The sequence below is a fragment of the Lathamus discolor genome, chromosome 22 (genome assembly GCF_037157495.1).
Source record: "Lathamus discolor isolate bLatDis1 chromosome 22, bLatDis1.hap1, whole genome shotgun sequence".
In the NCBI taxonomy this organism is placed as follows: Eukaryota; Metazoa; Chordata; class Aves; order Psittaciformes; family Psittacidae; genus Lathamus; species Lathamus discolor.
The window spans coordinates 3543037-3567271 of NC_088905.1; the positions used below are offsets into that span (position 1 = coordinate 3543037).

The following is a 24235-nucleotide window of genomic DNA, read 5'->3' on the forward strand; positions in this document are numbered from 1 at the left end:
TTCTCTGAGGACAGAGAATCAAGCTGAAACCAACTTACATAACCAAAGTAAAGTGGTATAAGGATAGAGCTTCAGCTTGACTGGAATGTATTGCAAATTTACAGTCAAAGAAGAAGTGAGATTTAAGATTTCAGGAAATTTAATTCCCCTTTGCCTTCATTTCATACCCTTTCCCAAACCAACATAGCTGCTCCTGGGATGCACAATGTTGTCTCTTGGTTTACTCTCTTTATAAATTAAATTTGATAGTACTTGTGATTTGATGCAAGGAGAAAGCCTGGGGATGTGGGGAGAAAGGAGTGTTAGCTTCCAATAACCTGTAACAAGGAAAGGAGAGAAACTTGAGAATGTGCCCTTCCTACACATTCCTGTGGTATGAAAAGCCGTAGGACAAAGGGAAGCACTGTCAGTATCCTTAAAACACCAAAAGGAAGCTGCAAGGGCATGGCCACAAGGTTGTGGATAGTTCATTTTTCTTTCTCAGGGACTCATGTTGTCCTGAATCCAGTCCAGATAACGATTCACATTTGTATAAACTCCAGGTATGTCTTTGCGGCCACAGCCTATTCCCCAGCTGATGATTCCAATGAGATACATCCGATCATCCTTCATACAGACCAGAGGCCCTCCAGAGTCACCCTACAGAGAAGCAGGAGGTTAATAACTATCTCTTTTTTGGTTGGGTTTGTGTTGTTTTTACCCCCACTCCCTGGCTTTAGTGGTGTCCATGGAAATACCCTATGCTAACAAATCAAGAGCTCTTAGTAACAGTACTTCCACGTAAGCCCTTTCGTGTTCTAGACTCCCTCAGTGCTCCCCTCATGGGGAGACACCCCGAAACCCTAACACCAAAGCATCTAACTCCGTATGGCTCTCATGAAATGTAGGTGAGATGTTGGTCAGAACAAAAAGAGGAATACTCTTATTCAAGCTTGTTCACTGATCCAGGGTGACTTACACTGCTGTGTGTATTAAAGAGCTGTTTAAATGGAAAGGATGTGGACTGAATGCCCTCCTTTTTCCTCATTCCCCACCATCTTTGGCTTTTATTACTATATTTTCTGCACTTCTCAGTAGAGCAGCACTGGCGTTCTCTTACAGAACACCCCGCTGAGTGTTTTGCATTGCTCACATAAGAAAAAATATTAGGAAATGCTGCTGAGGTGGAGTTTCCTGCTCAGATTTGTGCCATTTCCTATATTTGGGATTTTCAGTCTGTGGTGTTCTGATCAAGTGTGGCCTGCTTTTCTAGCTATGAGGGGCAGGGGAAGCAAAGAGGAGCCAACAGTTCTGCTGTGTTTGACAAAAGTCTACTAGAACTTCCACACAGCCAAGTACAGAACAACTTTAAACCATTTTCTGAAGCTTTTTCTTTGCTTAGCTCAGACTCTCAAGGACAGAATGGAGTTTACCTTGCAGGCATCATCAAGGTTCCTTGTGTCTCCTGCACATAACATGTTGTCTGTAACTGTCCGGTTGCCTAGATGCTGTGTTGTGCACTGACTGGCTGGAAACAGTCTCACATGGCCTTCCTTCAGGTGTTCTGAATAGAACGGAGAAACTGGAAGAAAAAATACAATATAGATACATAAATATGTCTGTGTAGGTGTATATATATTTAAAAAGCCCCAAAGCAGTTCAGGTTCTGTAGTTTAGAGGAGAGTAAATGGAAGTATTTGGGGGCAGAGGGGGGTAAACTATTATTTCTTTGCCAAAGGGTCTAGTTTTGATTCTTGGGGGTTCTGCTTTGCGAGTGAGAACTGCTTCAGTCTAGTTGAGAGAGAATATTGCTTCTTTAACAAGCTTAAGTTCTGAAAACTGCTGGGGTTTATGGATGGGTAAGTCATCCTTGCACAGTTACATCAACCAAAATGAAGTCACAGCAAGTGCCTAGGAAAATCACGAACTGTACAAAACAGGATCCTGACTTTTTAGTATTAGGCTTGCACTAACAAAAAGCGGATGCCTTGTTGTACACAATACTGAGAAACTGGATAGGAATGTACGCTTGTGTTATGCTGGAATGGAAGGGATTTGGTGTTGCTTTTATTCTTCTGCATAGCTGCAACTGCACAAAGCTGAAAGCTGGCAGGGTTGTTGTTTTTCAGTCTAGTTTTGAATTACAATTGCAGCATCCTTTCCCTCTCAAAGGGTGTACCCTGCACTCCCTGTAAGCAATGCTGGGGACTGGCTTTAAAAGCACTTTATGCCACACTTGCATGTTTACAAAGTCTGTTCCAAAACCACTATGGGTTCAAATCATTATTAGGTCTTTTTATGGTGGTTTCTTCACAGTCTCTGTCTCACAGAGGCTGCAAGTTAGCAAATGAAATGAAAACTAGTAGAAAGTACCAGTAAAATGCAAGCTGGGGGATTTTGTTTGTTTTAAATACAAGTCAGCCTGTTATACCTTCAGACATGTTTTATTCCTGTTTGTTGTAGCTCACTTTAGAAACCATTTAGCCAGCCTTTTCAAATATATATCTGGGATTATCTGCTAATACGCTATACAGTTGCAGGTAGTTGCATGTGATTAGCGGATATGTATTAGCAGATAACCCTAGATATATATCTGAAAAGACTCTATGAGCCCATGCAGCTGAGAGAACTAAGATCAATGAAATAACTTACAAAAAACCAAACTTGTTTATCTCCTACTATGCGTATGTTTTGTAGTGCTGATATAAGCCCATATGATAATTCAGGGGACCACATACTAAGCAGTGCTAAAGGCTTGAATTCTTTGAGGGCAGGGGACACAAACTTTAATATCTTCTACTTACATTCTTCGTTTCTGCCATAACCAGAGATCTCACATTCAGTCCAGGCAGGCAGGTGTAGTGCTGGTGTTGGGAGGCAGGCAGCACGGACAGTGTCTGTTTCAATAGCACAGTCCTCTGCATCCGAGTTCAACTGCAACAGAGCTGAAGAGGGAAAGCAACTTCATTAAGCACAAACCGGAGCCATCCACAACCTTTGCAGAGTCACTAGGTCAGTAAAGTTCTTACCGATGTCATTGTCGAAGTTTTCTGAGTCAAATCTCTGGTGCACGGTGTAGCTTTTCACTTGAAAGTTCTGTTCATTTTCCTCAGGAGTGGCTCGAGATGTTCTCCCCAGCACAATCTTCAGCTGATTTGCACTAAAGCTGAAGAACAAAAATCTTAACTTTCTTCTCATGTTGAGTGCACCCTTCCCTTGAAGATGTGCTGCTGGAGCTTCTGCTCTTCGTAGTTTAGCACTGTTACTACTTCGTTACCCAGGCAGTTTGACTTGAAGAGCCCGATTTGCCTTTGGTTTTGCACTAATTACTTATAGCCATCATGGCAAAGCTCCTCTGCCAGCCCCTTGCTGTTCTCAAGTATCAGATCTGCATCTGTACTGACAGCTTTGTTCTTCAGCTACTTGCTATTCTGCAGTGATACCTTAATGCCATGCTGTTAGTTGGCCCAACAATTGCCTGTCATGCTCTGCACAGCTAACTTTACACTCTTTAGTGTACAATGACAAGCTTTATTCTAAGCCTTTTCTAGTAAGGCAAGACTGGATGCTTCCAGTTTCAGTCTGGTTGTGTTGAGGTTTGGTTGGTTTTGGTCCCTGCAACAGTACTGAATCCTCAACTTACCCTTCCTCAAAGCAGTGAGCAGCTGACAGAACCCAGCAGGAACTGATGAGGATTCCTCCACAGAGGAAGTGCTCTCCAGGCGCCCGGCGGTACTTCACGAAGATGGCAGCTTGCCAAGGGTGAGCTGCAATGTCTGCATAGGAGCCACCCTTAATCCTGTACTGGCGTCCTCGGCGCTGCCGCAAGCCGCAGGTGGCTGTGGGTGACAAACCCAGAGACAGGATTTTTGTTCAGGCCTTCTTGCTTGGAGTTTGGGTTAAGAGCCTGTTAGCTGCCAGTGCATGTTGAAGCAGCCTGGCGTGAACTGTGTAGTAACTGACTCATTCCTGTTCCCTAGGAAACTTGTATTCTGATGTGAAAAATACAGTAAGGAAACTGCCTTTTCTGTCCTCCCTTCTGGCGGAGAAAAAGGCACTTCTGGCAGGCTGGAGCCACAGAATCTCTTTCTACTCTAAAAAGGACCTGCTGAATGGGGTTTTGGTTTGGTTTTGGAGTTGGGTTTTTTTTTTGGGTGTGGAGGTTCCCCCTCCAGCTCTTATTTTGCTATAAGAAGCTTGAGCTTAATACAAATGACATGCAGAACAGTAATGCTGCAAAGAAAGAGAAGACACAGGAGTGCCGTATCCTTACAGCAAGTAGGCACATTGCAGTAGTCCCATGTGAGCTGATTTCCTTTCAGAACATGGCACCAGGGCTTGCTGTCATTGTCAGGATTCCTGCAGCACAGGAAAGAGAAAAACTATTTGTATTATCAAATGTGAAGAGAGTCTGGGGAGACCTAAAGGTGGCAGCCTGTCACCTGAGTGTTCTAGAGATAACAGAGAGCCCTAGGACCACGTGGAACTTGAATTTATGGAGTCTGATGTTACAAAAGCATAGATAGGTCAGGTGGAATGAAATTACTATTGTCAGTGAGCTTCATTCCCAACAGTAATGTACTTCTGTGTTTAAATAACCCACATAAAAGAGCCTGGCCTTAAGAGGACGACAAGGAAGTTTGGTGGGACTTCAGTTCTGTGACTACCTACCGGCAGAAGTTGTGAGTACCAAGGCCCAGCTGGTAAGCATCTGTTCTCCAAGCAGTATATAACTTGTTGACAAGGATTCGGGAATTCCACCTCAAACAGGTAGCTCCAGAGCTGGTAACACTGTGGCTGCCTCGGTAATCTGTGCCTCTTCCAGATTTGCAGTTGCTGTTTCCAACTTCAATAAGAAAGCTGTATATTAACTAATGGATGTGAACCTGTTAGCTCTTCTTAACTGGGATTTCTGTCAAGGCTGTATACTAGCTATACTTATCTCAGTCTCTCAGTGTCATAAATATTAAAAGCTTAACCATGATTAATGATAGAGGTTCAACTTTTCAGGCTGCAGAAATAGCACAAGTCCCCAGAGAACCGTTAGATATGCAGTGAATCATGGAAGCTGTAAAGTCCATTCCCTGTCCCCCTGCATGTACCTTTTGAACAGGAGGGCACACTGCAGTGTTCCCAGATGTACTTTCCCCCTTTATAGATATAGCACCAAGGTCTGGAATCCTCATCTGGGTTTCTGAAAGAGTTATGACATTATGCATCATTATGAAGCTATTGTTATTAGTCCCATGTCTGCCATCTAGTTTGGTAACTTAATCCTGCTCTGCAGTGAAGACTTGGACTGCACCTTCAGAAGTCATTTGGATTCCTGTGTTAATTGTGGAGTACATGTAAGTGAGGATGAAACAGCCAGTAGCTGGCAGGAGTGGACAGCTTGTTTGTGAAGTTTAGTTTATGAGCAGGATCTGGAGCTGCAGGAAACTGGCCTACAAAGGGAGTTTTAGGCACTGAAAAGGGACAAGGGAAAGACTATGGGGTGAGAGGTACATGCATTTTGTAGTCTTCCATAAGCATCCAGTCTAGGTAGATCTGAAGCTGAGATGTCTACAGAAATTGCAATTGCCGCTCATGGGCTGCACTTCATTTCTTTGCTTGACATTAGACTACTGCAAACAGCCATTCCTTTGCTCCAAGCCTTTAGGCTGATTCCTGTGGCTCTGACCTGGGTGCCATCAGCCCCTCACCTGCAATAGTTGTGATTGCCCAGTCCCAGCTCAGCAGCATCCTCTCTTCGGCTGCTATACTTCCTGTCCATCAAGCCATTGCTATTCCAATTTAAACATTCAGCTCCGCTCTCTGTCATGCTCCATGTACCCCTGTATGTTACTCCAGCATCTTTGTAGCACTTAACTGTAGTATCTGAACAAAAGGGATTAAAATGTACATCTTCTGGGTACCTCATCCTTCTGCACTGCATAACTAAAGCCAGTAGCGTTGGTATACTCACCTATTTCACACTGCTTCCCAGAGAAACCTTGGTGGCACTGGCAGATGAAGAGCTGTGGGGAATAATATGCCTGTGAGCACTGGCCCCCGTTGTAGCATTTAATTCTAGTGCAGGCTGTGGAATAAGCAAAAGCCAGAATACTGTTATATTTCACAGAAGTAAGAAGCTATCGATGCATACCCATCATTCCTCTCCTGTCAGTCTCCTTTAGGCTGTTCTGTCATGTGCTTACAGTCTTTTTGTATAGTGCTCACATTCTTCCTTTGCTCCGTTCTCTCCACGTGCTATTAGGAGCCTTCCTCAGCCTCTTGCCCACTCCCTCTTAGTCCTGCCTAAGTCAGTACATATTAGTATTTTCATTTCTATCCTAGTCTATTTCAAGCCAAATTTTCTGTGTGATAACTCCTTTCCTGAGAATGGAGTTCTTTAGGATGCTTAGATGGAAAATCTCTCATCCCCCACCACTTCCTTTCTCTTTTTCCTCCTCATACTCACCTCTGATAGGCACAGTGTGGCAGCGACTCCAACCGCTGTCGCACCTACAGTACTCTACTCTGCTCCCTGAAAGCCTCAGCCAGGTTCCCCTGTGCTGGTAGATTTCTCCAGATGATTTTTCTGTGCAAATGGCTGTAATTGGAGAAAGGAAAATCCTCTTTTAGAGAGTCAGGGAAAAGACCTGGCTGAGCGAAAGAACTCCCTTCTCTTCCCAGGAGAAAAGCTCCGCTATCGACAGCCTCTCTGTCTCTGAGGAAGAGCAGAGGGAGAGGAAAACTTTATTCATCGAGTTGTGCATTGTGTTGATGGTCTGCTCTTTCGTCTTCTGAATCTCTCATCCAGATAACCATGACAAACAGCTTTCAGGCTCCGTTCCCTCAGCATCACCTGCTTTCTCCTCCTGCGTTCACAAAGCTCCAGGTAACACAGTTGTAGTTCGCATGGCTTACCTCTGGACCTGGCTCCCCGTTTGAAACGTGTGCGTAAGCCCTGCAAGCAAAGAAGGTTAATTCTGTGAGTAACTGCTCTCTTAAGAAAACAGAGAGAACAAGTGCCTCCATCCTCTTCTTGAGGCCTTGTAAATCAGGAGAGCTCTGAGCAACTTTCTGCCCTCCTTGTCAGACAGTACAGTGAAAAGTGCCTTTAGTGTCTCAGCGTGGGTAACTATAAACCATGGAATTGCCACAGATCTAAGCAGATTCTCCTTCTGTCCAATGGAGACAGCTGGAGTCAATGGTAAGGATGTACTACTTTAAACACAGGAGGATAGCAAGAGCATTATTTGATGCATTAGCCTCTTACCTGGCACTGAGCAGTCACAATGGCTCCCACCAGCAGGAGCAGACATGGGACTTTGCCTTCCATCCTGAGTGTTTTCCACATCATGTCCAAATCTCAAGTTACCTCCAGAGACAAAAAACAAGATGTTGAACAAAGGCATTTTACAATGTGAACGGAATTCAAAGGGATAAATTTAACTGCAGGTCTTAAATTATGACAGTTGTTTTTACATTAAAACATGCTTTCTACTCTGCAGTTCTCAGCCATCAGGACTGGCTGTCCTGGTGACCCTGGACAAGGGGAAACTGTCAGGCTGGACCCAGATGTGCTTCTACCTGATAAATTTAGAAACATGACAGGCTAAAGCACACCCTGTTAGGTCTGGAGGAAACTCAGAGAATGTTTCCGGGGAGTAACACTGGTAGAAGTAAATTCCAAGTCCTTTTTCTCAAGGAAGGCAGCCGGGTTGCGTGTGTTATTAGAGAGATGGACTTGTCTAATGAAGGACTTGTACTGCTGATTGGAAAGTGTTCACTGAGATTCAGGTCACTGAAGCCTAAGAGATCTCTTGCAAGGACTCAAAAACCTGCTGAAGGGTCAGTCTGGGTCAGTGGTTTAAGACGATTTTCATTTTCTGCACAGACTGCTATTTTTGGGCAAGAGTGAGGGCCTCTCCTGTGTTGAGGATGCTTCAGCAAGGAGGCTTTGGTTGATGATAGGTGGGGACAGCGCTGCTATGTCTTTGGTTTTCAGTGTTTCTTCTCCCTAGCTGAGCCTTTAGTTTCTACTATTGTTGTTATGCTTTTGCTGAAGAGGGAGAGTATGCCAATTGGCTGGCAGGCTGGCTTTTGGGCTGGTGCTCTCATTTGTCCATTGCACTCCTATGCAGTCACAACTGCTTCTTATTTCTGCTAATCCCTTCAGGATCTTTACACTTCAGACTCCGTCTGAAGACTCTGTGAAGTTGCTGAAACCTTTTGCTGACAAAGAAACCTTAGAAACCTTTTGCTGGTAAAGGCAGCAAAAGGTTTATAAGATAGTCTGCTTCCTGATGAAGGCCACGTGCTTTCCTGTGGGCTTCCAGCTCCTCTGTTAATCCCTGGAGGAAAAATCCTGGAGGATTTATTTTGCCCATTCTTTTATCTATGTGATCTTGTACTAACCATAGAAGTTGCACATATGTGTATATACATATGTACATGTGTGTATGTAAAAGAGCTCAGTAAAGCCTGATCTCAGCAGCACCAGTATGGTAGCTAGAGAAGTCCTATGTTATATTTAGAAACACTGCTGAACTTGAGGACTTTAAATGAGGATTTATTGGTACACCCGCAGGACACTGGTGGGGGGAGGAGGCTGTTGTTCATGGCATAATGAATGCAGCTGATTGTACAGTGTCAGAGGTTTAGATACGGTGTCTATGGCATTAACTAGCAAGGTCCAATATGTCTTTTAAAAACTGGGAAAGTATTATCAGTTTTCACAGTTGAGTAATAATAATGACAATTCCAGTCCTTAAAAGCTGTGTAATCTGAACCCTTACAATAAGATAAGTAACTTTATCACAGGTTTTCTGGCTTGAACCCATCATTTTCTTCCTAAAAGTAATAGTTACTCCTGCATGCATAACAGTAGCTCTTTTTTTACAATTGAACAAGACACAGTAATCACCAGTGTGAACAGATTTAGCTTGATCCTCTGTACTCACCAAGACTGCTATAGCAGTCAGCTTAGATGGCTGAAATGATGGCTAGAGTGTGATGTAGATGGGAACCCCCCTGCTTTGACCACGTCCAGCACCAGAGGTCCATTTTCTCTCTTTCTTTAAAAGTATAATGCCTCCTATACATACCAAGAGCTGGGACTGAGGCAGAGCAGCAGGCGAGAAGATAGAATTTCATTCCTAATCTCTAGGATTGCTCTGCAGTTCCAAATATTTGCAATAATATTCAGGCACTGTCTCCCACACTATCACCTTTTTATCATCTCCATGATAAGATCTCTGAGCAAGTAGAAAGCCAACCCAATTATCTGAGAAATTACTTCCAGAAATGAGGAGCTCAGACTCTGTTTATATGAATCCAGAGAAGGCAGCTGGATAATAGCTGCTGAAATTGGAGTATAACAGCTGAATGAGTCATAAATTGGGATTCAGGGCTAAAAAAAAGAGGGAGTTTCTTTGTGGGTTGTGTTGGTTTCTTTTAAATACTTGTTCAAAGAAAAGGCAAAAGGCACAAATATCCCAGTCTGTGAAGCAGAACTGGGAGTGCAGCAGGATAATTTAGCCTTTAGCTTCTCATCATTAGACCACACAAAGAGGAGACTTAAGTTGCAAGTCAGACTGAAAAGATTCACAGGAACAGCTTCCAAGAACCTTAGTTACTCCAAGTCTTATCTCGACAATGAGATCCTTGTAATTCAGAGCATCTCCAGGGGATTTGTATTACTATGCAGATTTTGTAGTGTACCTTTTTATATACTTTCAAGCCCTTTCTCACTGCTTAGGAAGTTTTTTGCCTTGCATAGCAAGCCTTTTTAAAAGCTGCAAGAGTGGCTTCAAAATAGGCATTTTTTCAGTGGAATCTGAACTAAATCAGCTGTGGTCTGGACTTGCACTTATTCCTGCTGCCTCTCTACACGCTCTCCCTTCCACCTTTCCCCCTGTCCGTGGGAGATGCTTGTCTACCCATTGGTGGCTGTTATGTGTGGAAAACTGACAACAGATGTTGCCAGATGTTTGTTTTCCGTTTCGGGAAAGGTAAAACTTAGGGCAGGCAATTGGAATGTTCTGAATGATAAGCCCTATCAAATTGAAACCATATGGCTGTTTGAAGAATACCATGTTTACAAGACTTCACTAGCAGTGTGCTTTCTGTAGGGCTCCTCTGAACAGCTCCTGCCTTCTGCTCTCACCCTTTGCTTCCTATCTGACCAAAAATCCTCTAGCAGCAAGCCAGAGGCTTAGATGTGGTGCTCTGATAGTTTGGTTCTACACTTTAAGGTATATTAGGACGTAAAGATATATGATACCCCAAATGTATCGCTCTTTGCTGAAGCATCATCAGCAGGAATACTTGAAATCCCACTTATTAATTTGTTAATAATAACAAAGCAATAAGAGTATATTATCTTACCAGTGTGGAATAAGACCTAAAAAAGAATGTATCTATCAAGGTTGAACAAAAAGTCATTAACTGAAATCAAAGTAGCTTCCCCCAAACCCCTGTGTGCCTTCCAATCACTTAGTATGTGCATTTCAGAATGCTTTGATTCTGAATCTATAGCACTAAGAGGGTTCTTGCTGATGAACAGCTATATTGATCTTGTATAAGTGAAAGACTGCAGATCCTTGCTGACTTTTCCTGCCTTCTGGAGAAAGTGCTTCTGTATCCCTTTGCTAAACTGAGCAGATGAATATCAGACTTGAACTATTTCTGTTCAAGATGTAACAGCAGACAGATCTGTGCCTTTGGGGAAAAGAACTGTGTAAAAACCCCACACGAGAAAGCTTCTGCAGTCTCTGAAGGCATTGGAGGAAATGGATATTTCAAACTCTGCCTTTGTTTTGGGAATCATTCTCAATATTTTCCTGTGGTTTTGGCTGCATTTACAAAGCGTGATCTGAAGAAGATCCGCCCTCCTGCTCGCTGTCCCTCCATTACCCTGGTTGGGAGCCTGGGATGAGCACACAGCCTGATTTCCCAGGCTGGGATGGATTCTCCTTTCACAGCTAGCTCTCTGGGTCTCTCCTTACCATTAAGGTATTTGTCCATAACTCTTCTTTTGCTTTACGTTCTCTTGCTAATGTGCTTTGGATGGGAGACCTCCCCCCTGCTAGCTGCGGCTGCCAGCCCTTCCCCTGCAAGAGCTGAAGCTTTCTTGGCATAACTGAAAGCTATCAGCTGTACCCAGCGTTAGGAACCTCCTCCAAAGCTGAAAGGCAATAGCTCAGTTAGTTAACCACCGCGGTGCTTCAGCGGGATTCATTAAATAACAATAGTTAATAGCATTCAATGACAATGCATTCAATGATGCTGAAACCGGGCATTGCGCTTTGTGAGGCAGGTGCAGAGCCGGACCTACCTTTGCTTTCTCTCCGCTGGATCCGCGGATGCAGCTCTGCAGAGCAGCGGTTTCCTGATGTCCGCCGCTGCTCTGAGCGCTCCCAGCGCCTCCTGCCCCGAGCCCCGCGCAGGGGGTGGAGACTCGGGGCCAGGATCCCTCGTCCCCCCCGGAGCGGCTCCGGGACGGGGCGGCCCCTGCCCGGGGCTCGGGGCCGGGCTGGGGACGCTGGTTTACGGCAGCCCGCGTTGTTCTTTCTCTCTCCCATTCAATAGAGCGGTGTCAGTCTTCTAAACGCTTCCCCGTTGAACACCTTAAGCTTCAGTGACTTGAGAACAGCGCGTATCCCTCACGCTGTGCATCATGCTCGTGGGACTGTGACATGTGTTACCTCCAACACGACCAGAGGAGCTGCAATCTGTAGCTTAGTTAGTACTGAGAAAGTCCTATTACAAGAAAGAGCGCAGTGTGCTGGCAATCCACTGGGAATCCTCGGCCGGCAGGCACATGCCATGGACAGTGCCACGGGGACAAAATGGGTAAAGTGGGGACAATGAGCAGAACTTCTAAAGACCCTTAGACAGAAGTAAGGAATAGCATGTTGGGGACCGAAAAGTTAAATGTTTATTGCTACTGTGCATCCTAGAAAAACAAGATCTACTCACCAGTGTGTGGTCATGAAGCACTGGGTTATCAGTGTGAGAGGCAAAGTAAACTCAGGGTTATGAAAACAACCAGTGATGCAGTTGTTACAGTAATGGATGTGTTCTAACTTTTATGAACCGATTCACTAAAAATCAGGTTCCTCGCACAATTTGGCATAAACACAGACATAAGAAATAGTGTGTGAGGGATCTCCAGCTTCAGGAAGAAGCTGCACCACAGCATCCTCGGCTGGGAAGCATGGCAATAGGTATTTTGCATATTGGCAAAGATGAAACCCTGGTTACTCTGCAGATTTAGCTCTTCTGTGTATGGAAACCCATCAATGTTATCACATATTTTCTCTGAGAGTCCCAGTGCTGGTGGTGAGCATTACAGCCAGAAATAAATCTGATTTAAGGGCGGCTCTGTTTGGTCGTTTCCAGTTGTTGAGAAAAGGATGACCGGACACTGCTGAGTGAGCAGGGGCTAATTCCTGTCATTTTTAAGGATAACAGCTAGTTGCTACTAGAATTTTGGGTTAAAGATGCCAACAAAGTAATGGCCATGGGGGACGATTTCAGACGCTACTATTCCCCAACTTTCCGCAGCTTAAGGGCCACTACAGCTGTCCAGAGAGTGGTGTGGGTGCTATTCGTGGTGCTTGACATCTTGTAGGGAAACCAACAATACCAGCATCTCCTCACAAGCACCATCTACTGCCTTACCTCTAGTTCGCTCCCGTTTCAGGAGGGGTTTCGGCAGGGCTGCTCGAGGGTCGGGATGCAGCGTGCCAGAGGCCCGCATCCCCCGGGGGGGGCCGCGCATTCATCCGTGCAGCGGCTCTGGACGCGGCGCACCACGGCGACCAGCGGCTCGGTGCCGTTCGCCGCTCCCTGCTGCCCCGTGCCCCGAGGCGGCGTCCCCGGTGGCAGCTCCCGCTCCGCGCGGCTCCTTTAAGGGCGGGCGGGGGCTTGCGCCGGAGCCGGAAGCGCTGGCGGAGGCGGCCCAGGCCCCGTGGAGCCGGAGCGGCGCGGCCCCGTCATGAGCCGGCCGCCGGCCCTGCAGGCGCAGACCTGCGGCCCCTGGGAGATGAAGGAGCGCCTCGGCACCGGCGGCTTCGGGAACGTTATCCGCTGGCACAACAAGGTAGGCAGCGCCCGCTCCCCCTTCCCTTCCCCTCCCCGGCGCCCGCCTTCAGCCGAACCTCCTGTGTCCGCAGGAGACCGGCGAGCAGGTGGCCATCAAGCAGTGCCGGCAGGAGCTGAGCCCCCGCAACCGGGACCGCTGGGCGCTGGAGATACAGATCATGAAGCGGTGAGGCGGGCGGCACCGCGGCCGGGCCTCGGCCTGGCGCTCCCGGACGGGCCCGGGGCCCGATCACCGCCGGGGCGGGGCGGGCGGGCGCGGCCCTCGAGCGCGGCTCTAACGGCGGTGGCGGCGGGAGGGGCCATCGGACGCCTCTTCCGGGGGGAGCCCGTTCGGTTCCGCTCCGCTCCGGACGGGACCGCGGTAAATAAACCGTGCGTGGCGTTTGCGGCCGCGGATCGGACCCTGGGCTCCGTTCTGAGCCGCCCCTAAAGCACGGGCGGTAGGCCCCCTGGCTGGCTGCCTGCCCGTTGAGGGTCGTCCTTTGGGTGTTGGGTCTGTTGGATGCGGCGCTCTGGTCGTGGCTTGGGTCTTTCCTGGAGGCTGGTGACGGACTGTGCCGCGCTCCGTTGCGAGGTGTGTGCCTGTAGCTCTCAGGACCTTGAAGGAATGCTCTGTGTGTGAAACTAAAGGAGTTGGGGTGAGCCTGGGTCCGTGAAGGATGCATGAATCACAGACCATCAGAATTCACAAGTTATAAAAGGGCTAAAACCTTTGTAGGCTTGTGTGTGCTGGCCGTGAGCACACGACACTGCAGAGCTCTTGCAGAACACCTTTCAGGTCTTACCCTGGTTCCGCTCACTGTGCGCACTTGCCTCATTTCTGCTCCTCAGGCTGAACCATCCCAATGTGGTGGCTGCCCGTGATGTCCCTGAAGGGATGCAGAAGCTTGCACCAAATGACTTGCCGTTGCTGGCCATGGAGTACTGCCAAGGTGGAGACCTCCGCAAGGTGAGCTCCCTGTGGTGGTGATGAAAAGCCACATCATCAGCTTCTCAGCTGATCCTAGGCTTTCTGTTGAAGCTTCCCTGTAAAACCTGTTTTCACATCTTGATGCTGCCTAATTCTTGCCATGGCACCAACAGGTTTTGGTGGGTTGGTCCTTGATATCAGGTTCAGCTTTTGAAGATTTAAGTGCTTTCAGATGCTTTTTGTGTTTGCTTGGCTGCAAGTGAGACTGTGAGGGCACATAGAGCATGAGAGCATGTGTGAGCGATGTGGAACTGGGTGTATGGCCAAGACCATGACAGGGCCAGGTACCTCTGTGGGCTGTACCCTTAGAGAAAGTGATTAACTCTTATCTGCCATAGGAGGTTAATTCTAATCTTACTGGTTTTCTAACCTTCGGCATAATTTACTCCTAGATAAAACCCAGAGCTTAGAGCTGAGATTTGAGCTGATACTGTCAGGCACAGGGGAAATGGCTGTAAAGGATGAAGCAAGTGGGGATGACACTGGCTTCTTTCACCCACTTTCTTCTCCTCCTGTGTGCTGAGAGCAAGGTCTGAAGCTGTAATTGCTACTGCTGACAGTCACAACCCCATAGAGTTTTGTGCTTCTAGAGAGTTTCATTGCTGTTACTGGAACTTCTTGCATCTGTGAGAGTTTGTGGGACTGAACTTCACTTGGGATACAGGAGAGAAAGACTATTCTGTGCTGTTTTCTTGCAGTACCTGAATCAGCTGGAGAATTGCTGTGGCTTGCGGGAAGAAGCTATTCTCATCTTGTTATCTGATATTGGTAAGTGGTAGCAGTACCTTCAGTTGTCTGAAGTATGAAAGCCCTTTCAGTGCTGAATCCACTCTTGAGTCTATTAAGCAGTGAGCTTAATGACACCACCTTAGGCTGACCTTTAAAGAGTATACTTGTTTCCTGTCTTGCTCTGCAGTTCTCCCTGTGGGAGAGCCAACCTTTGATATTACTTTTTTTGTGCTCTTGCAAATGTAGAGATGGGTTTTCTTGGCCAGCAGAGATGCCACTCAGGATTTTCTGGGAGGTTCTGAATAGCTGAACACTGGCCAAGTGACTCTAGTTTACATTGCACATCAGATTTCACCCTTAGCTTAACAGCTGACCATCAGGCCTTTGGAGCGTGTGTGATCAGTGGGTTTCTGTTAGCACTTGGGCGGCCACTATGTGGAATTTTAGACAGTTCTGGTGCCATTTGCCTGGTGCTGTCCAGATGCTTTTGGGGTGCCATGTTTTGGTCAAGCTATGTTCTAATCTTACAGAGTAGCAGCTGAGGCAGAACTGGACAGGTACTAAGGCCTTAGAGAGAAGATATTCAAGAAGTGTATTTAGGGCAGGTGTACACTTAGAAAGTGAACTTTTGGCAAGAGAATAAATGTGCATTTGTCATTACTTTTACTGCAGGTGTGGCTGTTAGGCATCATCTCCCATCCTTTGTGCTCCCAGAGCATTTGTATTCTGCTGCCTCATCCTTGTACTCTGTAGTGATCAGGAAATGATACCTAGAGAGCAAACTGTCTCCAGAGGTGTCCAGAGGTGTTTGACACCGATTTTTCCTCTTGCACTTGGAGTTTCATTGTGTGTTTGATGATACAAGATTTGACCCAAAAGCCGTGCTTGTACTAGGTAGAAATGAATCTTGACTGAGCTCATGCTAGGCACTTTTAGTTATACTCCTTAAAAGTGGCTTTTTCTCTCTCCCAGCTTCTGCTCTCAGGTACCTTCATGAGAACAGGATTATCCACAGAGACTTGAAACCAGAGAACATTGTGCTGCAGCAGGGAGAGCAAAGGGTAAGCAGGAACTAGGTGTCTCTGCCTGCACAGACAAGTTCTTTCTCTGCTGTATGGTGTGCTTTTAACAGGACTTCTCTCCAGTGTTTGTATTCTCTGTTGTGTGTTTCAGTTAATACACAAAATCATTGACCTTGGTTATGCTAAGGAGTTGGATCAGGGTAGCCTGTGCACATCCTTTGTTGGGACTCTACAGTACTTGGTAAGGAAGGAGTTAAGCCAGAAGAGCAGCTACCATTTTGCAGTGGGATATTGTTAACTGTTATCAGGCTTTGGGCTGGGATTAAGTGCATTTGGGGTGCTGCAGCTAGCAAAGGTGACTGGGTTTTTTTGCTGACATTGGCTTTTCACAGGAAGCCTTAGGTGCCAATAACCTCTGCTTGTCCTCCTTGAATGGATCCCAAAGCTCATGAGAGACAAAGCGTTCAGCACAGCCTTTAATCCGTTATACAAATGTTAATGAGGTCTTAAGGGATAGACAGAGCTAAGAGATGGGTGGCTTTGTCTTATTTGTGTGAACTGTCTCAGGCTCCAGAGCTGCTGGAACAGCAGAAATACACAGTGACAGTGGATTACTGGAGCTTTGGCACACTGGCCTTCGAGTGCATTACAGGATTCCGGCCATTCCTACCCAACTGGCAGCCAGTGCAATGGTGAGTGAGCTGGGGCCGGGTGATAAGAGGGTATGCAATGCAACTGTCCTGTTTACAGGAACTAGAAGTGTGGTCCCTTGATTCTTAGGGTAGTATCCCTATGTTCCTTGCCTTTATAAAGGCTGACTCCCTTCACAGGAGTTTGACTTACCTAAGCAAGTTCAGCATTCCTGATCCTCACTCTTTGGGATCAGGACTGGCTTCTGCAGGACAGGTAGCAGAAGCCAAAGCGGCATCTGTATTGGATCCGTTGAGAGGAGCTTTAAGAGCCTACTAACATGGAGGCTGGGAAAAGCAGGTGATTATAACATAAGAAGGATTACAACATAAGAAGGATGTAGACCTGTTGGAGGGCCACAAAGATGCTCAGAGGGCTGGAGCTCCTCCTCCTATGGAGACAGGCTGAAAGAGCTGGGCTTGTTCAGCCTGGAGAAGAGAAGGCTCCAGGGAGACCTTATATCAGCTTCCAGTACCTAAAGGGGGTCTACAGGAAATCTGGAGAGGGATTTTTTACAAGGGCATGTAGTGATAGGACAAGGGGGAATGGCTTTGAGCTGAAAGAGGGGAGATTTATAGATTAGGAGAAAATTCTTCCCTGTGAGGGTGCTGAGGCGCTGGCACAGGGTGCCCAGAGAAGCTGTGGCTGCCCCATCCCTGGCAGTGTTCAAGGCCAGGTTGGACACAGGGCCTTGGAGCAAGCTGCTCCAGTGGAAGGTGTCCCTGCCCGTGGCAGGGGGTTGAATTAGATGATCTTTAAGGTCCCTTCCAACCTAGACTATTCTATGATGATTATTTCACTATTGTACTTGCTTGAATTCATCAGGCATACAAAAGTGCGACAGAAGAGTGAGCTGGATATTGTCGTTTACGAAGACTTATCTGGAGAAGTCAAATTTTCTAGTAGTTTACCCTGCCCGAACAATCTAAACAGGTGAGCACTGGAAATCTGTTTTCCCACACTGGGATAAACTGTTTCTTCTGCAAAAGGTTTATATTATATGCCTTACTCTGTTAACCTGAGAATAAATTGGGTGCATGACACAATGCTTGTGTCCCTTGTCAGACTTGTGTAGTTAAGAGTGTATTTCTGCCTTCTAAACACTGCATTCGTGATGGGTGGGGGGAGTTGTTCATCAGTCCTGTTGCGACAGCCAGGCCTTATAGTAACTACAAATGCACTTTCACCTCTTCTGACCTCCTTGTTTTGGTCCTTCAGTGTTTTGGCTGGGAGGCTGGAGAAATGGCTGCAACTCATGTTAATGTGGCACCCACGGCAGAGAGGTACAGATCCTACATATGGACCCAATGGGTGTTTCAAAGCTTTGGATGACATTTTGAACTTGAAGGTGAGCAATGGGTCTGTATAGCCTGAAAAGCTTTTCAAAGAGCAGTTGCCTGTAGCCCATGAGAGAAGAGGCTTAAGTTATAGACCCAGGAGGAGGAGCAGCACGGAATTTGATTTAGCTGTCTCCTGACAAGATAGTGACAGACGGTTTTATCTTGCTTACCTGAGGACAGATATTCCCCGAGCTGTGGGAGTAGCAAATAGCTTCTGTGTGTGCTTGCTTCCATATTCTGGTAGGGGATCCTGTGACTGAAGCTGTTTAATTGCCATGTGGCCTCTCTTCTGATTGATGGAGGACAAGAACTGTGGCATAATGTTATGAAGTAGCTGTGAGGTGACTTCTTGAGCAGTGCAAGTGCTTTGAACAGTTTAGCAGTGCCCAGTGTCTCAGTCTTACATCAGTCCTGTCTGAGCAGATTGCATCTTCAGCCCTTCTCATATCACACCACTCTTGTAGTTGCTTCATGTTTTGAACATGGTTACGGGAACTGTACACACCTACCCTGTGACAGAGGAGGAGACTCTGCAGAGTGTGAAGGCCCGGATCCAGTTAGATACGGGTATCCCAGAACAGGACCAGGAGCTACTGCAGGAAGCTGGACTTGCATTGTTCTCCCAGAAGCTGGCCACTAAACATACAGCTGATAGCAAGGTGAGTCTGGGTACTCCCTCCCTTTCTGCTGAGTGAATCAGCAGGCACTGCTCTGATGGTGGCAGCACAGCACTCCCTGGTACTCTAGCAGGCTTTTGTCACAGTAACCACACAGACCAAATGCCACCCTCTTACCTTTGGTGGTGGTGCTGAGGTTTGGTTTTTCTGAGAGAACCGAGTTGGGTCGTTTGTCTTCTGCAGGTGAATGACACTGCAGCTGCAGACACAGACCTCCTCTTCCTCTTCGATAACCAGAAAGTTACCTACGAGGCTCAGGTTGCCTTGCGTCCTCATCCAGAAAGCGTTGACTGCATCCGTAAGGACTTTGTCTAGCATGAATGTGAGAGGCTCTCAGCCTCGAGAGGGTTGACTCTGTTCTGTGGTGTGATTCATGTGCAAAGAGAAGAGGGAGCTTTTGCATATTGGGGCTGAAGAAGCAGTAAAATGGACTGGCATAGCATTCATCCAGTTTGTCAGAATAATTGAGGAAAGGAAGTGTTTCATTTCCTCAAAATATATATAAGTATATATAAGATATACTGGGGAAGCTGCATAGGGGTTAGCCAACTGTAGGCTTTGCAAGGTGTAACGTGCCCCTCAGTGGAGTGACATTTTGGTTTGTTTTATCATGGGATAACACTACTTTTGGGTTTCACGCTGATATGGATGTTTCTCCTCCCCCCTGTGTTTCCAGTTCAGGATCCAAAGAAGAATCTCCACTTTTTCCAGTTGAGGAAGGTATGGGGTCAGATCTGGCACACGATCCGGATGCTGAAGGAGGACTGCAACCGGCTTCAGCAGGGGCAGCGAGCAGCCATGTACGGTGGCAGTTTCTCTACAATACTTAAATCTCTGCTTTTGCTCCTGGGTGAAAGGGCAGGAATAGGACCCTGTTGCAATGGGGAAGCCCATGAGTGGAGCCATTAATGGAAAGCTGAAAGTTTAGACCTCTGCACAACTGCTTTCGTGCTCACTGCTGCACTCTGAAATATCTGCTTTTGATATAAGGGGAAGTCTGCACTTTTAGTTTCAGAAGGTAATAGGGCCTTCTTTTTGTCCATGTAGGATGAATCTGTTGCGTTACAATAGTACTCTCTCGAAGATGAAGAATTCTATGGCATCCCTTTCCCAGCAGCTGAAAGCAAAGCTGGACTTCTTTAAGACAAGCATTCAGATCGATCTGGAGAAGTATAAAGAGCAGATTGAATTTGGAATTAGTGAGTATAGCATCTGACAAACAAGAGCTCTTTTTATGCCTTTTATCCCCACAGAGTGTCTACCTTTTTCCTGTTTGAACCTGACAAAAACAATCACTTTTCTTTCATTCCTGTAGCTTCTGAGAAGCTGCTGTTTGCCTGGAAGGAGATGGAGCAAGCTGTGGAACTCTGTGGGAGGGTATGTTTTAATATCTGCTTATCCTTTCTTTCTTTATTGTCCTGCATTAAATAGAAACTTCTCGTGTCTGGCCTGGTTCCAGATGTCATGTTGCCTTGGTTTAGGTGGCACCGTATTTGTCCATTACCAGAATTTACACTCACTGTGTTTGTAAGGCCCAGGGGACACAGGGAAGTCTTGGGGAATGTGAGAGGAGGCATGGCAACAGTTGCACTTGGCTGTCTGCTAAGCCAGTCCTGGAGCCAGGGTAGCTGAAAGAGGTGTGGAACAGGTTAAACTGAATGGGAAAGTGAACCATTAGAGGATTGAACACAAGACTTGTAAGCATCAGCTTTGAGTTTTGAAAAGGCAATCATTTCCCTTTCTTGGTAGCATTCAAAGCATCCAGCCTTCTGACACAAGAAAGTGTAACCCCTCTAAGTAGGGCCAAGGATGAGGAATGAGAGGTGACTAGTTGATACCTTACTCTTTTCCAGCACTTGGTCCTCCTCTACCGGGAGGACACAGAGGGCAGAATGACTGTCTACAAGCAGCAGCTTCTGCATGGGAACAAGTTCCAAGTGCAAAGCCAGAATTTGGGGTGCCAGGAGTGGAAGTGGTTGTGTGCTGAGAGAAAAAGGGAAAAGCAGTGATGAATGGGAAGTGTTTAGACATGCAAGTGAGAAAGGAAGAGCCAGCGTGAGTGGTAATGTCTCTTAGGATAAAACTGTCCCATTGCTTATGTTCCTCCCTGCTTTCAGGAGGATGATGTAGATCAGCTAGTGAAGAAGATGATGGCCCTGCAGACAGACATTGTGGACCTGCAGAGAAGCCCACTAGGTCGTAAACAAGGAGGAACACTGGAGGATTTGTGAGTTGAACTACCTTGAATTTCAGATGCACAAGTATTGCTAGCTAAGCTTATTCACTGCAAGACAAGGAAAGTGCTGTCTCTTCAGCCCAAACTGGGGGGGACTGGGTGGACTTTGACACTAGAAAGCTTTTGACTCCTTACCTGTCATCAGTCTGACATGGCAGACTGCTGTATAAAAGATTTGAGTTCTCAAAGTACTTTGTAATTTTGGTTCTAGAGAAACTCCTATGTGTTCTTGTGCCTTTTTCTTCTAGAGAAGAACAAGCCAGAGAGCTGTACCGGAGATTGAGAGAGAAGCCAAGAGGTAAAAGACATTTTAGCTCAAAGTCAGCTTGCTTTGTGTGGATAGCAACTTTGGAGATGCAGTAGTGAGCACTGAGAAAACTTCCTCTGCATTGTAGCCTGCCTGTGTGCTAGCTGCACATGGACTCTACTGGACTCCCCTTGTTTTGGAGTCAAGAAGAGCCAGTTTTAAATTAGGTCAGCCGTGCTTTCTTGGCACCTTCTGAGCTCTTAACTCCTCTTGAGCACTTCTCAGAGCAAGCTATTGCTGCAAGCATATGGTGCTGCTTCTGTATAGGGAAGATGAGAGGCATAGCTGTTCCTTTGGAAACATTAGACCTTTTGGGTATTAGACCCAGCCTACCAACTCTGTGTTTCTATCCTCATCATTCTGAAGAAGGTGGCTAAAATCCAGTGCAATTCATCCCCCTCAAACTTGCGTGCCCTGAAATTGGGATGTTTCAGTATTGAAGAAACAGTAGAAACAAACCACTGAGAATCTTCTCACTCTGTCCTATAAGCCAACCTTTCTGTGTAACACTCTGACTCTCATTCTAGATCAGAGGACAAGCGGTGACAGCCAAGAAATAGTACGACTGCTCCTACAGGCAATCCAGAGCTTTGAAAAGAAAGTCCGAGTCATTTATGCTCAGCTGAGGTGAGCTTTGTAGAATCAGTGTTCATTGAGGGTTAAAAGCATTTTCAGCAAGAGGTTTTGTTCTCGAGGTTTAAAAAAGAGCATGTGTACGGCTAATGAGATCTCAGTGTTACAGGAAAGAAGACACTTCAGGAATGTTCCCTTACCGTAGTGGCTCATTTGTGATCTGATTTTTACTTTTGTGATAGTAAAACTGTAGTTTGCAAGCAGAAGGCACTGGAGTTGTTCCCCAGAGTGGAGAAAGTGATGAATCTGATGAATGAAGATGAGGAAACAGTTGTTCGGCTTCAGGAGAAACGCCAGAAAGAACTGTGGAACTTGCTGAAAATTGCCTGTGTAAGTGAAATAAAACCTCCAGTTTTGTTTGGTTTGTAGTACAGGTTATTGACATTAATAGTACCTTTAGTATGGTTCTTTTCTCTGTTATTTTGAGTTCATATTAAAGTCAAAGCTGCTGGAATTTAGTGGTAATAATTGCAATGTGAATCTCCTGTGTTTTCTTCAGAGTAAAGTACGTGGTCCTGTTACTGGCAGTCCAGAGAGCATGAACACATCGCGTCTTGGTAGTCCTGGTCACCTGTTACTGCAGGTCCCTTCTGGAACCTACAACTTAACAGAATCTGTCAGGAAAAGGTGAGGCAGCGTGGAACTCTGTAGTTGCTGATGCCAGCACTGCAACACTGGGGCTCTCCCTTTGTGAAATGACACACAAGCTTTCTATTTTACACTGTGGTCAGTTTCCATTGTCAGCAGTCTTTTCTGCCTATAGCTGGACTTCCTGGGGTTCTGAATTTTCCTTATAAAAAATGGGGAATAATGTATAGCTTTACTTACCCCGTATCTCAATAATAAAGGGTTCATTTTATGTGGAATGGTTGGGCTCACTTGAAGTATGCTGCCAACAGCAGTTGTTGGAGCATCGTCATGTAAGGTGATGGTAGCCGAGCTGTATCATAAAGGAGACACTGCTATAATCAAGCATGTGTAGCTCTGGTTTGCTTAAATGAACAAGGTCACCATTTGGACTGACAGGCTTTGGTTTGTTGATTTATTTGTATGTTATCCTTTATGGGCTGCTCTGTAACTTTCTAACGGTGACTCTGGATAGTAAGAACCCAACTCCAGCTTGGAAGATGCTTCCTTTCCCCTGCCCTGTGTATCTGGGGATGCCACTGACTTTCCCAGTTGCAATATGAATTACTAGCTTATGGACTGACTGATAAAGGTTAATATTCAGCATACCTGCCAAAAAGGTTTCTTAAAGGTAGAGGCAGCATGTCTTCAAACAAAAACGCTATGGAAAATAACTGTGTAATAATTGCCCCTTTCAGTGAGGAGCTACTGCTGGAATCACAGAAACTCTGTAGCCAACTAGAAAATGTGATGCATGACACAATGAAGGATCAGGAGCAGAGCTTCATGGTAACATATTTGATATTCTTCTGTAAATGGACTGGGGAAGCTCATGGTTTCACACTTGTAATAAGTAATACAGTAATAACTAATTGCTTGTATTAAGTAATACAGCTAATAGGAATCTGTATGTGACTGTTGGACAAAGAGAAAGTAGTTATGGGAGGCAGAAAGCACCCACTTCCCCACTTGAACTGACTGACCTATTCCCTGCTTGCTGAGAAGGCGAGCCACGTGCTGGTGACCTGAGCTGTGACAATCACCTTAAAATGGGGCTGGTCTGCTGATGGCAATACACTGGTGGGCAGGGATGCTTATTTAATGAAGCAGAATCTTAAAAAGAAAGTTACATACTAGGGAAAATAAGCAGCTTAAGGGTTTCCTTTACAGCAGTCCCATGGTTCATCATGAAACTGTATTGACCAACTTGGTTACAGTATAAATCTTTTAAATTACTTCCTTTTATTCAGGAGCAATCTCAACTGTATTCAATGTTGTACTTCTGTTTGTTCCTTTCAGGCTCTAGATTGGAGCTGGCTGCAGCTTCAGGTAGAAGAAATAAACAGTCCGGAACAAACCCAGATGTAAAATCACTGGCTGCCTTTTGAAGACATGCTGTTTCAGGAAGGCAACTGTGAAAAGCTGCTGCCTCTGAGAAGGGAAGTTCAAGTCCCTCCTACTTTCACCTGCTGCTTATGTGATACACATGGCCTAGCTTTTAGTAACCACCTCTTGGACCTTTTTTCCACAAAGACACAGTAGGAAATGCCTGTTCTAAGTGCTTGGAAAAGTTCTGAATCGTGCCTTAAGACAGCAGGTATTCTTACTCTTTGTCCTGATGTATCTTCCCTTAAGCATCACATGTGGTTGTTTTGCTGCCTTTTAGGCTTTCTGATGAACAACGGACTCTGCGTGCAGTCAGCTTGCACAGTCACTGGTAGATGTCACCTTCCTAATATACTTGAACTGTGAACTTTATTTCTTAACTTTGCTGATTTGCACTTTTTTTCCTTAAGTGTAATGGTTGTACTTACCTGGTACTTGTTTCCTCTATGGGAACGAAATGATCTAAAACATGTAAACTTTTGGTTTGCTCTTTTTGATACCCTCAATAACATTATGATGAAAAAGCTGCTTTCACTGTGCAGGT

General features: G+C 45.9%; 2 protein-coding genes across 4 annotated transcripts; one reads left to right on the forward strand and one right to left on the reverse strand.

The window, feature by feature from the left end:
- Positions 1-116: 116 nt before the first annotated feature.
- Positions 117-13081, reverse strand: PLAT (plasminogen activator, tissue type). 3 transcript variants are annotated; one of them, XM_065659378.1, is made up of 15 exons: positions 12652-13081; positions 11303-11699; positions 7241-7342; positions 6889-6928; positions 6440-6571; positions 5945-6058; positions 5682-5856; positions 5082-5173; positions 4651-4825; positions 4253-4338; positions 3623-3818; positions 3009-3145; positions 2784-2924; positions 1413-1561; positions 117-639 (listed from the first exon to the last, which is right to left on the reverse strand). In XM_065659378.1, the coding sequence occupies exons 3-15, from the start codon at positions 7322-7324 to the stop codon at positions 481-483; spliced, it is 1680 nt and encodes a 559-aa protein (XP_065515450.1). In that variant the 5' UTR covers positions 7325-7342; positions 11303-11699; positions 12652-13081; the 3' UTR covers positions 117-480. The 3 variants fall into 3 exon arrangements, with proteins under 3 accessions (XP_065515450.1, XP_065515451.1, XP_065515449.1); XM_065659379.1 differs by lacking the exon at positions 11303-11699; XM_065659377.1 differs by lacking the exon at positions 12652-13081 and having other exon boundaries at positions 11303-12642.
- On the forward strand, positions 12894-24215 carry IKBKB (inhibitor of nuclear factor kappa B kinase subunit beta). Its single transcript, XM_065659376.1, has 21 exons — positions 12894-13072; positions 13146-13240; positions 13906-14023; positions 14743-14812; positions 15746-15834; positions 15947-16036; positions 16363-16487; positions 17311-17418; positions 17704-17833; positions 18290-18484; positions 18686-18800; positions 19179-19302; positions 19550-19701; positions 19818-19879; positions 20620-20729; positions 20987-21036; positions 21573-21672; positions 21861-22008; positions 22178-22305; positions 23004-23094; positions 23605-24215. Exons 1-21 carry the CDS (start codon positions 12968-12970, stop codon positions 23671-23673), a joined length of 2274 nt encoding a protein of 757 aa, XP_065515448.1. The 5' UTR covers positions 12894-12967; the 3' UTR covers positions 23674-24215.
- The last annotated feature ends 20 nt before the right edge of the window (positions 24216-24235 follow it).

Coding starts and splice junctions, on each gene's coding strand:
- PLAT (XM_065659379.1), bottom strand. CDS start 7,324: ATGATGTGGAAAACACTCAGGATGGAAGGCAAAGTCCCATGTCTGCTC. Junction 6,572..6,888: donor ACGGGGAGCCAGGTCCAGAG/GTAAGCCATGCG, acceptor CTCCAATTACAG/CCATTTGCACAGAAAAATCA. Junction 1,562..2,783: donor TTATGGCAGAAACGAAGAAT/GTAAGTAGAAGA, acceptor TTTTTCTTCCAG/TTTCTCCGTTCTATTCAGAA.
- IKBKB (XM_065659376.1), top strand. CDS start 12,968: ATGAGCCGGCCGCCGGCCCTGCAGGCGCAGACCTGCGGCCCCTGGGAG. Junction 14,024..14,742: donor AAGGTGGAGACCTCCGCAAG/GTGAGCTCCCTG, acceptor GTTTTCTTGCAG/TACCTGAATCAGCTGGAGAA. Junction 17,834..18,289: donor ATGACATTTTGAACTTGAAG/GTGAGCAATGGG, acceptor CCACTCTTGTAG/TTGCTTCATGTTTTGAACAT.